This window comes from Kwoniella botswanensis, chromosome 1, assembly GCF_036426115.1.
Source record: "Kwoniella botswanensis chromosome 1, complete sequence".
In the NCBI taxonomy this organism is placed as follows: Eukaryota; Fungi; Basidiomycota; class Tremellomycetes; order Tremellales; family Cryptococcaceae; genus Kwoniella; species Kwoniella botswanensis.
The window spans coordinates 17,461,872-17,474,919 of record NC_088599.1 but is presented as its reverse complement, the minus strand read 5'-3'; the positions used below and the strand labels follow the sequence as shown (position 1 = coordinate 17,474,919).

General features: G+C 44.0%; 5 protein-coding genes across 5 annotated transcripts; 3 read left to right on the top strand and 2 right to left on the bottom strand.

Moving 5' to 3' along the window:
• Positions 1–57: 57 nt before the first annotated feature.
• L199_006612 (uncharacterized protein) lies at positions 58–483 on the top strand (the record flags this gene model as incomplete). The annotated part of the gene is made up of 1 exon (XM_064892310.1): positions 58–483. One exon carries the CDS (start codon positions 58–60, stop codon positions 481–483), a length of 426 nt encoding a protein of 141 aa, XP_064748382.1.
• A 314-nt stretch (positions 484–797) lies between these two features.
• L199_006611 (uncharacterized protein) lies at positions 798–4,459 on the bottom strand (the record flags this gene model as incomplete). Its single annotated transcript, XM_064892309.1, has 3 exons — positions 798–3,868; positions 3,938–4,205; positions 4,280–4,459. The coding sequence occupies 3 exons, from the start codon at positions 4,457–4,459 to the stop codon at positions 798–800; spliced, it is 3,519 nt and encodes a 1,172-aa protein (XP_064748381.1).
• Positions 4,460–5,904: 1,445 nt separating this feature from the next.
• On the top strand, positions 5,905–9,588 carry L199_006610 (uncharacterized protein; the record flags this gene model as incomplete). Its single annotated transcript, XM_064892308.1, has 11 exons — positions 5,905–6,828; positions 6,907–7,122; positions 7,175–7,311; positions 7,380–7,852; positions 7,965–8,189; positions 8,277–8,433; positions 8,498–8,563; positions 8,623–8,773; positions 8,848–9,072; positions 9,152–9,294; positions 9,369–9,588. 11 exons carry the CDS (start codon positions 5,905–5,907, stop codon positions 9,586–9,588), a joined length of 2,937 nt encoding a protein of 978 aa, XP_064748380.1.
• Positions 9,589–10,011: 423 nt separating this feature from the next.
• Positions 10,012–10,949, top strand: L199_006609 (uncharacterized protein; the record flags this gene model as incomplete). Its single annotated transcript, XM_064892307.1, has 5 exons — positions 10,012–10,014; positions 10,083–10,187; positions 10,254–10,341; positions 10,419–10,701; positions 10,817–10,949. The coding sequence occupies 5 exons, from the start codon at positions 10,012–10,014 to the stop codon at positions 10,947–10,949; spliced, it is 612 nt and encodes a 203-aa protein (XP_064748379.1).
• Positions 10,950–12,197: 1,248 nt separating this feature from the next.
• On the bottom strand, positions 12,198–12,842 carry L199_006608 (uncharacterized protein; the record flags this gene model as incomplete). Its single annotated transcript, XM_064892306.1, has 3 exons — positions 12,198–12,215; positions 12,309–12,494; positions 12,567–12,842. The coding sequence occupies 3 exons, from the start codon at positions 12,840–12,842 to the stop codon at positions 12,198–12,200; spliced, it is 480 nt and encodes a 159-aa protein (XP_064748378.1).
• Positions 12,843–13,048: the final 206 nt, after the last annotated feature.

Sequence of the window (13,048 nt, the reverse complement as noted above, 5' to 3'; positions counted from 1 at the left end):
AAGATATTGAGCTCTCAAGGCCCTCAATTCTAGTAATACTAATTCCCATTAGTTTCCATGCTAGCTTACAAATCGTCTGCTTTATTCATGATCAGCTCAATCGTTCCCTTCCTTCTCTACTACTCTTTTGCTTTCACCCCTCATCACGCTGAGACCAAAAGCACTCTCGGAAGTTCCCAGCAGATGACCAACTCGCAGTCGATCCCTTCCAGCTCGACCAAAGACTGGTTGAGGATCATACAGAGAAATCATGATGTTCCAGGTATTGCAATTGAAATTGTCGCTTACCCTCCTAATTCAGATCCGTCAGCTCAGAATCGAATCAATAATGACATTGTGAGAGTATTGGGAAGTGGTGAGGCCATCGTGAAGGAAGATGGGATGGGGATGTTTGGTGGGTTCTGGAATTACGATCCGATGACTTACAGGCGTATAACCGAAGGTCAAGATCCGGAGATCAGTGCTGAAGTATGGTTCGATTGATCATGTGGGCAGTGATTGATTGGACTTTGAATGAGAAGTGATGATTGACGATTCAACAATCAATGAAGAATTTAAGAAAAATCTTGCTACCCATTCCCGTCAACGTTTCCTTCAATCAACCGAAAGCTAAATGACAGTCTAGGCGCGACTGAACACGATTGCACGAGTACTTTCAGTACATTCATCAAATATCTTGACAGTAAATACAACATAACGACACAGATAGTATTTATGAGATGAAGAACGACTTTTGAACTGCCCAACTATTTAATTGACATGTAGATGAAGAACTATATCTCATTGATATGCACCTTCTATCCTAACCCGAAATACTTGAATATCTGATCATCCCCCACCTGTCCTTGTGCTCCGTTCCCAATGATCATACTGGCATTGTCACCATCAGATTGAAAATTCTGTATACCATTGTTATCCAAAGTGACAAATTGGTTGAACATATCATCTAAGTCTTTCGTAGTAGCCAATGGAACATCTAACGATTCTGATCCATTCATGTTTGTATTTGTACTTGAATTTGGCTGCGAGATATCCTGATCGGTATTCGTCGTCGAAGAGGAAGTAGCAGTAGATAATTGTTGTTGGTTATTATGCTTCTCCAAAGCCTTCATTATCTTATTCAACGTATCTGGATTCAAAGGTTTCGAGAGATCAATTATATCTCCAATTGTCGTTCCACTTGTACTACCACTAGAAACAGTATTGGTATTGGCCGACTGTTGACTTGTTTGATCTATTCCATCCACTTGATATTGTTGATTCCGCTGCTGCTGCTGCTGCTGTTGTTGTTGCTGATGCGAATAAATCTCCCTCAATTGTCTTCGTCCATCTTCCATCAATTGATGCTTCACCCCACCTGAGGTCCAGTTAGGTTGGAAATGAGATTCGCTAGGTAGACCAGGGACCATCGGTACGAAAGGTGGTGCGTCGTCACCTGCTCGATGCTGATTGGATGTAGATGCAGGGTCAAACGATACAGGTAATGTAGGATCATTGTGTACTTGTTGATCATATGTTTGAGAGATATAAGACGGATCGAGTATACCATTAACAAAATAATCGGTAAAGTTGGTAACGGATTGTTGTGGTTGCTGCGAATCCTGTGATTGAGAGGCAACTGCTTGAGAGATGAACTGTTCCAGATCAAACGGCTGATCGAGTTCTGGAGAAGTATTCCCAGATACATCGTGCAATAAGCCAGGTTGCTGCTGCTGTAATATCTGATTGAACCACTTGTCGTCAAAAGCAGGTATAGCTTGGGTCTGGCTCACAGGTGGAGCTTGAGCTTGTGGTTGTGACTGCACTTGGGGTTGAACTGGTGGTCGGTGATATATCTGAGATTGCGTCTGGGATTGTAGCTGAGATTGCGGCTCTGATGGGCTTGGACCAGTACGAGCAGTGTGATGCAAATAGCTCAAACTACACGCTGCGAAAGGATCAAGATCCAATTCGCCGGGTGGTGCGGAAGGTTGACCAATCCCGTTTGCAAATTGCTTAGGGTTTGGGTAAGCCGTAGGCTGCCCTGAAGCTTGTGACTGCAAGAACAGCTGTTGAACCTCCAGTGGCCATTGAAACGCTCCCTCTTGAGGGAGCGATTGTGAGGGCTCAGAAAGCTGAATCATTGGCTCTGGAAGTGTGTGCTGGATTTGAGCCGATGACAACGTTGTGGACTTGCTGATATTCTCCGTAGAAGTGCTAGCTCGTCTCTCTCCGCCTTGAGAGTTCGACGGACTTCCACTTCTTGTTGGACCGACTGATGCTGAGCCTCGTTTCTGCCCAGAGGATGAAGGTTGTCTGGAACAGCAAGAACTTTTGGTCGACGTATTGACTGATAGATGAGTTGTGGAAGGTTTAGGTAAGATAGTTCTATGGTGTTGAGGGTTATAAGGTGTAATTGCTTTGGTATTTGATTTAGGCAGTCCAGATGCCGTGACAGGTGGATTACCTGTGACTGTTGCTCGACGATGGGAAGAGGAAGAAACGTCATGTCCACCATTAGCCGATTTAGAAGAGATAGAAGCCGCTCTACGGATTGCTGCACTAGTGACAGGGGTAGTCGCTCCATTGACTGGAGTTGTGGTGCCCGAAGTAACTGGTGAAGATCGTCGAGAAGTAGTGCTAGGTGGACGAACGATATCAGGAGGTGATAGCAATGTTGGAGAAGGTTGAATTGGATTGTGATTGGGATTGAGGTTTTCCGAGGGTAGAGCAATGTTCGGTGGACTTGATTGTTTATTCGATAGTTCTGATTGATCATTCGCTTTTCCAAAACAGCAAGAGGATATGCTTTGATCCTGAGTTTGCGATCCGACACCATCCATTCTCGCATCTTCATCGTCCTCAGCGCAAGAACATCTAACACAACATCCACAACATTCTTTCTCACAAGTACATTCTCCTGGAGCACATTGGCATCGCCCATTGCAGCATTCTAGAGGTTTGAGCTGTACGAAGCCCATCGTTCTAGCTATCTCTTCGTTCATCTGAGCCGAGGGAGGGAGAATTCTTGTATCATGAGGATTCAGGGAAGTGACATTGGTTTCTGGAGGAGGGGGTACATGAGAAGCTGCCAGAGATATGAGGTGTGCGATGGAGGTGACACCTGATGGTACGGCGATTGATTGACAACAATCGTGTCGACCTTTACATCCTTCACCACAGGGTTGACCCAGTTCATGGCTATGTTCCACCCCGTTTTCATCCGTGGTGGCAATTCCATTATCATGTGTCGCACATCCAGGACAAGAACAATCTTCTCCACACATACACGCTCCTATCACCACATCCTCACTAGTAGGGAAAGCTAAGGGCATATCGATGTCGATATCTTCGTACTCCATATGTTCAACTTTGGACCCCCCATTTTCAGCGGCAGTGTCAAACGTCGATATTCCAGGTAAAGGCAAGGTTGGTAGTCCAACAGCAGATCTTGGAATTTCAGAATTGATAGATCCATCCTGATTGATAGCTGCGCCTATCAACCTTCCGAAATCGGTCAAAGGCTTGATCCGTGGTGGAGGAGGTCTTAGAGATTTGGGTAACGGACTCGCTCGACCGGAATTTCTGTTTGAGCTGATCGTGTCCCTACGTCCGTGTCTGCTTGAAGAGGCGGGATTGGTGGAGTAAGGGGAGAATAGTTTGGTCTTGTGAACGTGAGGTGAAGTATGTGCGGGGTGATGCATATTTTCAGGAGAAAGATGAGGGTTTAACGTGAGAGATGGACTAGGCCGAGGGATGGAATTGCCAGGGGTTGATGATCCACAACAGTCACCAGAGGACGACTCGCTGGTGTTGCTGTCTTTCTTGGGTTGGCAGCATTTACATGGTCCGCCGGACTGACATTTACAGGGATTCAATAGAGCGGACACTAATATCAGGTTATAGACGTCAGTGTGTGGGTATCTTCGAACTGCTTTGAACGACCAATGTGACTTACCACTCCTCTCCGCGATTCTATAACCCACATCATCCTTCACCAAGCCTGCCAGCGCATTTGCTGCAGCGGCGAGTTCCAGCACATCTTTGAACCCTCTAGGAAAAGTAGCTTTCGATCCAGGTTGACCCTTTCTAGTTTCTATTTCCACTTCTGTCTCTGTCTCTTTCTCTTGATCTGATCCCTGAGACGAGGATGATTGTTCTGACTGAGTCGTAGTGAGTTGTATGACCGAAGTTGAGGGAGGATTCTTCGTATCACCACATGCACACTGTTCAGAATGAACACAGGATCAGCATAGCCCCGTTCAGTGATCAGTTTGCCAGGAATGTAGGGAGTGCTCACCTTGGTATGAACACTTGATCCAGCAAGTTTACGTTTGTCTTTGCAGTGCGAACATTGAGTAGCTGGTCTACCTTTCTTCTTGATTTCATACAGCGGTCTATCGGTATGTGTACATCCTGAGACTCGATGTCCTTTGATACATTTTTCACAGGCGTATTTCTTCTCGTTGATCAGGACCATGATGAAATGACGCTTTTTGACAGTTGACCAAAATGCAAATAGGCGATGAATGTAGAGATCAAATTGAAGGAAATGTCAAGATTGACGATGTGAGACGTCCTCAGGTCTGAAGGGGGATCTAAGTGGTAATTTTGGTTTCCTAGGATACGCTGAAAGTATGGCGAAGATTTCTCAAATTTGACTTTTTGTTCACAGGAACACCAGCGAACGATGGGTACGCTTATGACCCTTTGACGTCTTGAGGTAGAGGCGGGAGAAGATCGAATGATCAAAGAGAAGAGATCAAATCGATATGGCGAGAAGAAAGCCTTGGTTATTGATTTCGGGTTTGCACCTCTTCCATCATTTTACCGGCTAGTTGGTGAATGGGAAAGTGGGGGATTGAAGAGTGATGCTGGTGATTTGCACTGAATAGCCTTGATGGTTGACAGGTCAAAGGCACACGGTGTGTTCTCGTGAAATTGAACGTGTATGCTGATGGCAGGGTAGAATGTATCTATGTATCCAGAGTGTCACACAAATAGATCAGAGAGAGACGATTGATGGCGAGATAGAGCATTGAGTTTTCCAATACGAGCAATATCTGAATATGGTAACTAAATCTTACACACTCGAACAGTGCAAGTGAGTGTATTGCGTAAGAATGAAAATACCAAGAATGAAAAAGGCAAACGGAACCAAATAGATTCTCCCCTTTGTAGTCCCATGTGGCAAGCCTTATCTAATCGCACCCCCCATTTACACCCCACCCTCCCGCTTTTTGGGTCTCTGTTCTGCTCTTTCACTCGAGGACGCGTTTCATCGATTCAGTGAATCGGATTCACGCTATTGTACGCGTTTAAAGTGAAATCGAGTCCCACTCATTTACTCCATTAACAATTGCACACCAGCTTCACGCTGAAGCACTCCGTCTTTTGGTATCAGATCGGATCCACTTGAGCCGATATGCCGTAACATGAGAGCAGAGGATCATGATGCAATCAAAGCAAACGAACAATTGGACCAAATTGGAATCCAAGTGTTGAAAATAGATTTCGGCTTCTTCTTCTCTTGTTTCTTTCCTCTATTCATCCGTTGCCACCATAATCGGAATCAGCGACATTCTTCACATTGCAGTGGTGAGAAGATCAAAGCTGGTTCTTTGACTTGACCAAACGACCCTTCTGCCGCCACCATCTCTCAGCACGGTCGTTTAGAAGGTATCGACATCCTTTAGGTCAACCTTGTCGACAACGCATTGTTCGCTCTTTTCAGCATCTCTTTGGGTCTGTCTCCTTGGCAATCATTCTTGCTGGTCAAGTGTATAAAGTTGAGGATCATCAGTCCATTTATAGTTTGTGATCCACTCCTCCATCGCAACGGACAGAGTTCCAATCAATCCAACTCACCTTCCTTAGATTTACACAGTACAAACACTCCTTTGACAATATCGATAACGTTTCAAGATGAGTTACGGTTATCCCCCACCACCAGACCACAGACAACAGCAGTTATCTCCTGCACCAACCTATCATTCTCATAACTCAATTTACAACAATCAGGTTCAGAGCTATAACGATCCCCTAGATTCCTATTACACGGATCTACAGAGAGCTCCTTCACCTGCATATGGGCACCAACAGCAACAGCCAATTGCCTCACCCTCTTTAACAGGTTATCAACAGGTATATCAACCTCCGTCCACGCCTCTGGACCCCCACGCCGAGATGTACGGTCAACCTACTTCGAACTCGTACCAGAACCCCCCTGGAGGAGGTGCTGGTGGCGTAGGAGTAGGCGAGGTATTTAGACCTAACAATCAACACCTACTACCCCAACAACCACCCCCACAACAAAATTTCTATCAACAGAATCAAGGTAGTCAACCTGGCGTACAACCTAGACCATCATTCTCTTCTCAACATTCAGATTACTACGATGAGGGCAAGTCCTACTCTTCCACTACTCATCTCGCATCGACTCCTCAGAAAGAATGGGATGTCGGATTGGTCGTCCCACCCGTACCGAGAGATATGAATTATGGTAGTCAAGACCAATACTATCCACCTAGACCAATGTATGGTACTGGACCACCTAGCACTGTATCTTCAGCTCATACAGGATGGGGCGGCACCTCACATTGGCACAAGATGAGAAATCAATTATTAGAAAGAAGAGTGGTAAAGCAAATCCCACTTCATAATGGTAATTTGATCATGGACGTACTTGTACCGAAAGGTGTTATACCCTCCGGTGTGAAAGGGTTGGGATTGATGGATGGAGAAATTGAAAGTTTGAGATATTCGGCGGCTACTTGTGATCCTGATGATTTCATGGGTCGGAAATTCAATTTGAGGCAGTATTTGTATGGAAGGAAGACGGAATTATTCGTGAGTATCACAAAATTCCGAGGCAATCTACGTATACCTGGTATCGATGAGTCATGCTAATCTGTTATGCAATATCAGATCGTGATGACAATGTATAACGAAAACTCTGAATTGCTCTTACGTACACTCAATTCTGTCATCAAGAACATTACTCATCTCACGACGAGAAGTCGATCGAAGACCTGGGGTCAAGACGCATGGAAAAAGGTGGTCGTGTGTATTGTAGCCGATGGACGTAAAGTTGTGGATCCAAGGGTGTTGAAGGTGCTTCAATTGATGGGTGTCTACGCGGAGGTGAGTATCCGTTAATAAATTTCAGGACCATTGACTCATTTGTGAGATGTAGGGTGTGATGAAAGACCATGTAGCAGGTAAAGAAACCCAAGCGCACATCTTCGAGTATACCTCTCAAGTCGTCGTATCTGATACGGGAGAAGTTGGGTTTGGTTCTACACCGGTTCAACTCCTGTTTTGCTTGAAAGAGTAAGATTGTGCTAATGTATCGGTATCATCCCACATTGACTGATTGAGATCTTTGAACTTGATTTTAGGCAAAATAAGAAAAAGCTCAATTCCCATCGATGGTTCTTCAATGCTTTTGGACCTCTTATCAAACCCAACGTTTGCGTCCTTCTAGATGTTGGTACGAAACCTTCCGGAACATCCATTTATGAACTGTACAAGTGTTTCGAAAAACACCCAAATGTTGGAGGAGCATGTGGAGAAATCTTCGCAGATACAGGTCGATTTGGTAAATACCTGTTCAACCCTTTAGTCGCTGGACAAAACTTTGAGTATAAAATGTCAAATATCTTGGATAAACCTTTCGAATCTGTTTTCGGTCTCATTTCAGTACTTCCTGGAGCATTCTCTGCTTATCGATACGATGCGGTTAAAAACCATGCAGATGGTACGGGACCATTGGCAGCGTACTTCCACGGTGAGATGATGAATCTTCCTGGAGCTACGGCTAGTATCTTCGATAGGAATAAGTTCTTGGCTGAAGATAGAATATTGGCTTTCGGTGGGTTTGAACTTTCTACGTGCCTGGTCATCATCATCCAATTCTACCTCCATCAAGACCATACTGTCGACTAAATGTTGACTCTGACTTTGTTTTCATTTGCGTTTCGCAGAAATCGTGGTGAAAAAAAATGCCAAATGGAGACTACAATATGTTAAATCTGCGAAAGCCGGCACAGATGTACCTGCACGAGTACCAGAGTTCATCTCACAGCGAAGAAGATGGTTGAACGGTTCGATCTTCGCTGCTACCTATGCTATGGTATGTTTCTGGAGAATATGGACAAGTGGTCATAATTTCTTTAGAAAGATCGCTTTGACCATTCTGACTATTTACAGTGAGTCATGCGTCTGTCACCTTCAATAGACATCGTATTCACCTCAAATCGGAGAGCTTGTTCTAACCAGATGTATAATTCACGTAGATCTGGTCAACCTGATATTCAACTGGCTATCGATTTCTTCATTCTACCTCGCTTTTTTCTTCTTGATATCCTCTTCCATTGCGGGAGCCTCTGATCCATTTGGTGGAGCTGGTGATGAAATTTTCCAGGTGTTCAATAAAGTTTATATCGGTTTGATGTGAGTGTTTGCTCCTCGTATGAAATAACGAAATCAACACTGGAAGCTGACAATTTTCTTGCAGCTTCGTCGTATTGGTTTGCTCGTTAGGTAACAGACCACAAGGATCAAATTGGATGTACACTTTCTGGTGAGATACCTGCTCCATGATCGTGCGAAGGGGAACCTATGACTGACAGATTGCGATAGCATTTTCATGTTTGCCGTCTGCCAAGGTATTTTGCTTTATTGCGCCGGATGGACGGTATACCAGACTGTACCGCACACTGCCGAAGGATGGAAGGACGTCAGTGGGTTGTTCGAGAATAGGACTTTCTTGGATCTGGCTATGTCTTTGATGGTGAGTGACATCAAGCACACACATGAGCATACATTCAAGTGGTGAATCCCAGCTGATATGAAAATTGAATTTAGGCAACATACGGACTATACCTTGTTTCATCGATACTTTACTTCGAACCGTGGCACATGTTGACTTCCTTCGTACAATATCTCCTGTTACTTCCATCATACGTTAACATTTTACTTATCTATGCGATGTGTAACTTGCACGATGTAAGTTGGGGTACGAAAGGTGATAATGGAGCGTCGAAAGATCTGGGTTCGGCGAAGAAAGTTGAAAAGGATGGTAAAGAGATGGTAAGTGATTCTAAATTTGGCTCTTTGGTTCTTTAGTCGGACGGCTATGCTAATGATATCGAATAATTGCTGTGAACAGGCCGAAGTGGCTTTACCCACCAAGCAAGAAGATGTCGAAGCATTATGGCAACAGGCCAGAGCGGAACTAAGAGCTCCGGCGGTGGAGAAACCTGAAAAGAGGAGTGCTGAGACTAAACGTGCAGATCAAGATAGGAATTTCAGGTGAGTCGATTATTTCCTCCTGACCTGACGGTGTACATCACAAACCTTGTTCTGACTTTTTGGATTGTGAACAGAACAAACGTTGTACTTTTGTTCTTGGGTTCCAACATGCTTGTCATCCTATTATTTACCTCTTCAGCATTTACAACATGGGTAAATACTCATTTTACTAGTGCTACCCAATCGACTTTTAACCCTTATCTCACTGTCATCTTCTATGCTGTATTGGGATTGTCGACTTTGAGGTTTTTAGGTTGCGTTCTGTATCTGGTCTTTAGATTATTTGGATTTTAAGATCGGCGAGGATTCATCTCATAATTTGATATTCTGATTTATTTGTATTTCAACCTTTTCCTGTTACGACCCATACCCCCAAGCATGGCTCTCAATCATACTTATTGCCATACCATATAGGGTGTGGTAGATGTACATATACGCTTGATGCATATGTATGTATATATATATATAGCTTTCATCAGATTGTACAGAAAGCTGTAGTAGTAGTTCATCGTCTTCCAACATTCTGATCGTCTGTCTGCGACGCTCTCTTTTCGGAGAATACTTCCGACGGAAGGTTGATCGCTCACTGCAAATTTCGAATGGAACCCAACAACATTGCTTTTTGCTCAAACATATGTCGACTTCAGCATTCACGACAGATATACGACATAGCAGATAACGTTCACACCTTACAACTTGGTAAACCCATTATCCATCATGGTCAGTAAGAGGAAAACATCAGTTGAGCCTGGATTAGCTACTTACATCCCCTTCTGTCGATTTTTCAGCCAAGAGCCGGTAAAACGAAATCTAGATTACACACTTCAGCTGTCAGCTTACCTTCGAAATTAAGGACAGCTGAAGTCGTACCAGCAGATATACCCTCTTTAGCAGTGAGTAATCCAGTCTACACTTTGTTTCGTTGTGACTATGTCAAGCCATCTGACCCCTTGTTATAGGAACCTCCCCACTCGATAATTCAAAATGATGAACCCTCATCTTCACGTTCGCAACAGCAGAAAAAAGCAGATTTCATAGCTGCCGTTCGTGAGTACCCTTCTCATGAGCCAACATCACGCAGAGGGAGCGATCACTGACGATGAATTGATCGATTAAAATTGTAGAATCAGCACCTCATCCCTATATGATCAAATCGAAATCCCACCTCCGACGAGAAAAACGAAAGGTCAAATCACAGAATTCATCTACGAATTTACAGTCTCTGGAGAATGCGCTAGAAACAATTTTACCCGACGTCGATCGTTCGGAAGAGCATGATGGGGCAAACGGAAAAATGGCTGTAAAGGGAGAAGGGGAGAAGAGGAAGGTGAAGAAGGATAAAGAAGTGAAGAAGATTGGGGAAGGGAAAGGAAGGACGTTGGGCGAGAAGAAGAGACGAGATGTTATGTGAGTTGATGGTATTTCTGTATCTTTGTGCTCAAGTATCCAGTATCGCTATCTCCTATCAGTTACTTTACTCCCTCAAGCTGACCACTGATTCGTTGGCATCTGATAACCACAGCCAAGAGGCCTCGAAACGTATACCTGCGGTGTTATCTCATCCAGCGTATAAATCCAATCCATGGGCGGCGATACGTGAACATGTTGGTAATACCATAGTAGCGAAGGATAATAACGGATCGGTAAAAAATTGAATGTTCGCTCTTCTTGGTGTAAATTAGAGGAAATAATGCATGTACAGTATAGCATAGTGTAGTATGTATCCCCCGTGTCCCAGGTGTAGTCACTGATTCCAGCGATCTCCTACTGTAATCGTCCTCCTAATTCACCCTGCTTATTAAAATGCTGAATTCGACGATAGTCACAAGTCAGCTAACTTACAACCAGACACCCGGCCAGATCGTCATACTTGAATTTGGAAGTTCAACATCAATCAGGATCATAAGAGATTCAATACTCACATCAAATCAAGCTGACGTGAGATCAATCGCTTCGTTAACTTCCACCTCGATTCTTCTGAGTTTCTTTCCCTTCTTGTTATCCAGCTGAAATTTATTGACTCCTGTGACCATATTCCACACCTTATCCTCCGACCTTGTGTACCTCGTCATATCTTCTTCTCTCAAATAGAAACTTTCGTCGATGTCCCCCGTTATAAGCCAAAGGATGTTTGATTTTGTGAGGGTAGGGATCTTGGAAGAGAATACGAATGGAGGCGAGTGAAGGCGACCGATGAAAGTGTAGGATGAGCGTTGGCAAGTAAGTGAGTCATCGGGCTTGTTGAATATTTTCTCCTTTCTCCTTTCTTTCGTGCAGTGTTGAGTGGGTTGTTCTCCAAGGTTCAAACTTTGTCGTTGTCTTTCTTGATATCCCATAGAATCCGAGTTCTGATGTCGCTTTTGTTGGCGAGGTCGGCACTTGAGTGGTTTGCAAGAGTGATTCAACCCCATTGTACTACGTACCTGTATACTGCAAAATCCGAATTTTCACAGTCAAGATAAGAATAAAGATCTTCATGTGCGTACATATCAATAAAAATGTTAGTAGAATGAGGTCTAGATAATCTCGGATTGGTTGTGATTTCCTCATACTTGATGGTACTAAGAAGGAGAGGTCTCTGATCCTCGTAAAGGTATCGATCAAATGAGTAACGCTCGTACGACGTGCACAGATCTCGCCAGTCTGCTTCGAGTGTTGTACACAATAGATCCAATCGGCCTGCTAATGTGACCGGGTGAAACTTCTCAACGTCAAAAGCTTTGTTTTATTTGTGCCAATCCATCTCTCTTCAGCGCACAATCATTTGCTTCCTGTCGACTAGGTTCGATAGGTCTCTTTATTCTGTATGAATCGATCGATACCTATGCACATATGAGCATGGAAGATCATGATCTTGTACAGTTACAACCCATCCTCCAGCAATACAATCTCAATATCACCCATCAATACGAGTTCAAAAACTGATCAAAAACAAAAATAGATCAAATTCAAGTCAAGTCTGACGTCAGCTACCTGAAGCATCCTCACTCAACTTTCGGGTTCAAGAGACTTACAGTATCAATGACCGGTATTTCTTGCCCTTGGCATATCTCACTGACACACTTTCCCTCAGGACATTGTATACCGGATGTCCCATCCCTTACTCCGGAAGCGTTCACTCCAGCGGTTATCCAAGGATAAGTATCTCTCAGAGTGAATTCGGCAACTCCTTCAAAGCCTTTTTTGGCTATTGCCGTACACTACTCCAGATTATCAAATCCCTGATCAAATGGTGATCTCCACTTGCTTTTTAAGGAGAAGAGGACACTTACAGATATGTTCCATATTGGTTCACCTAGCCTACCCTCAGGGTTTGAAGGGTGCTGGAAAGTGATCCAGGTAAAATTCCTTTCACCCTCTTGCTCGACACCGGATATGGTCAAATTGATATCGATCGTGACCGCGCCAAACTTGACTCCGTTCAACTCGTCCTGGTAATACGTATAGAGTGGTACACCAAGTTTGAAAATGGCTGAAGGGTATACGTCTATTGGGACAGCTAGTGCCACATGTAAGGAAGCAAGTAAGGATAGATATATCAAGAACATGATGAGCGAGTGTTAGTGATTGATATGGAAGCAGCGAGAGAGATGATTGGGTATTGACTTTTAGTTTTGTTTAAGTCTGGTATGTTAGCTATCTGTCAATTCCCCATCAAGGGATTACCCCATATATACAAGCGATCTGTACGGGTGGTACTGAGATGGTTTGAATCCCTGCCTGCCTCGCTGAAAGGAGCATGAGATCGATTGAT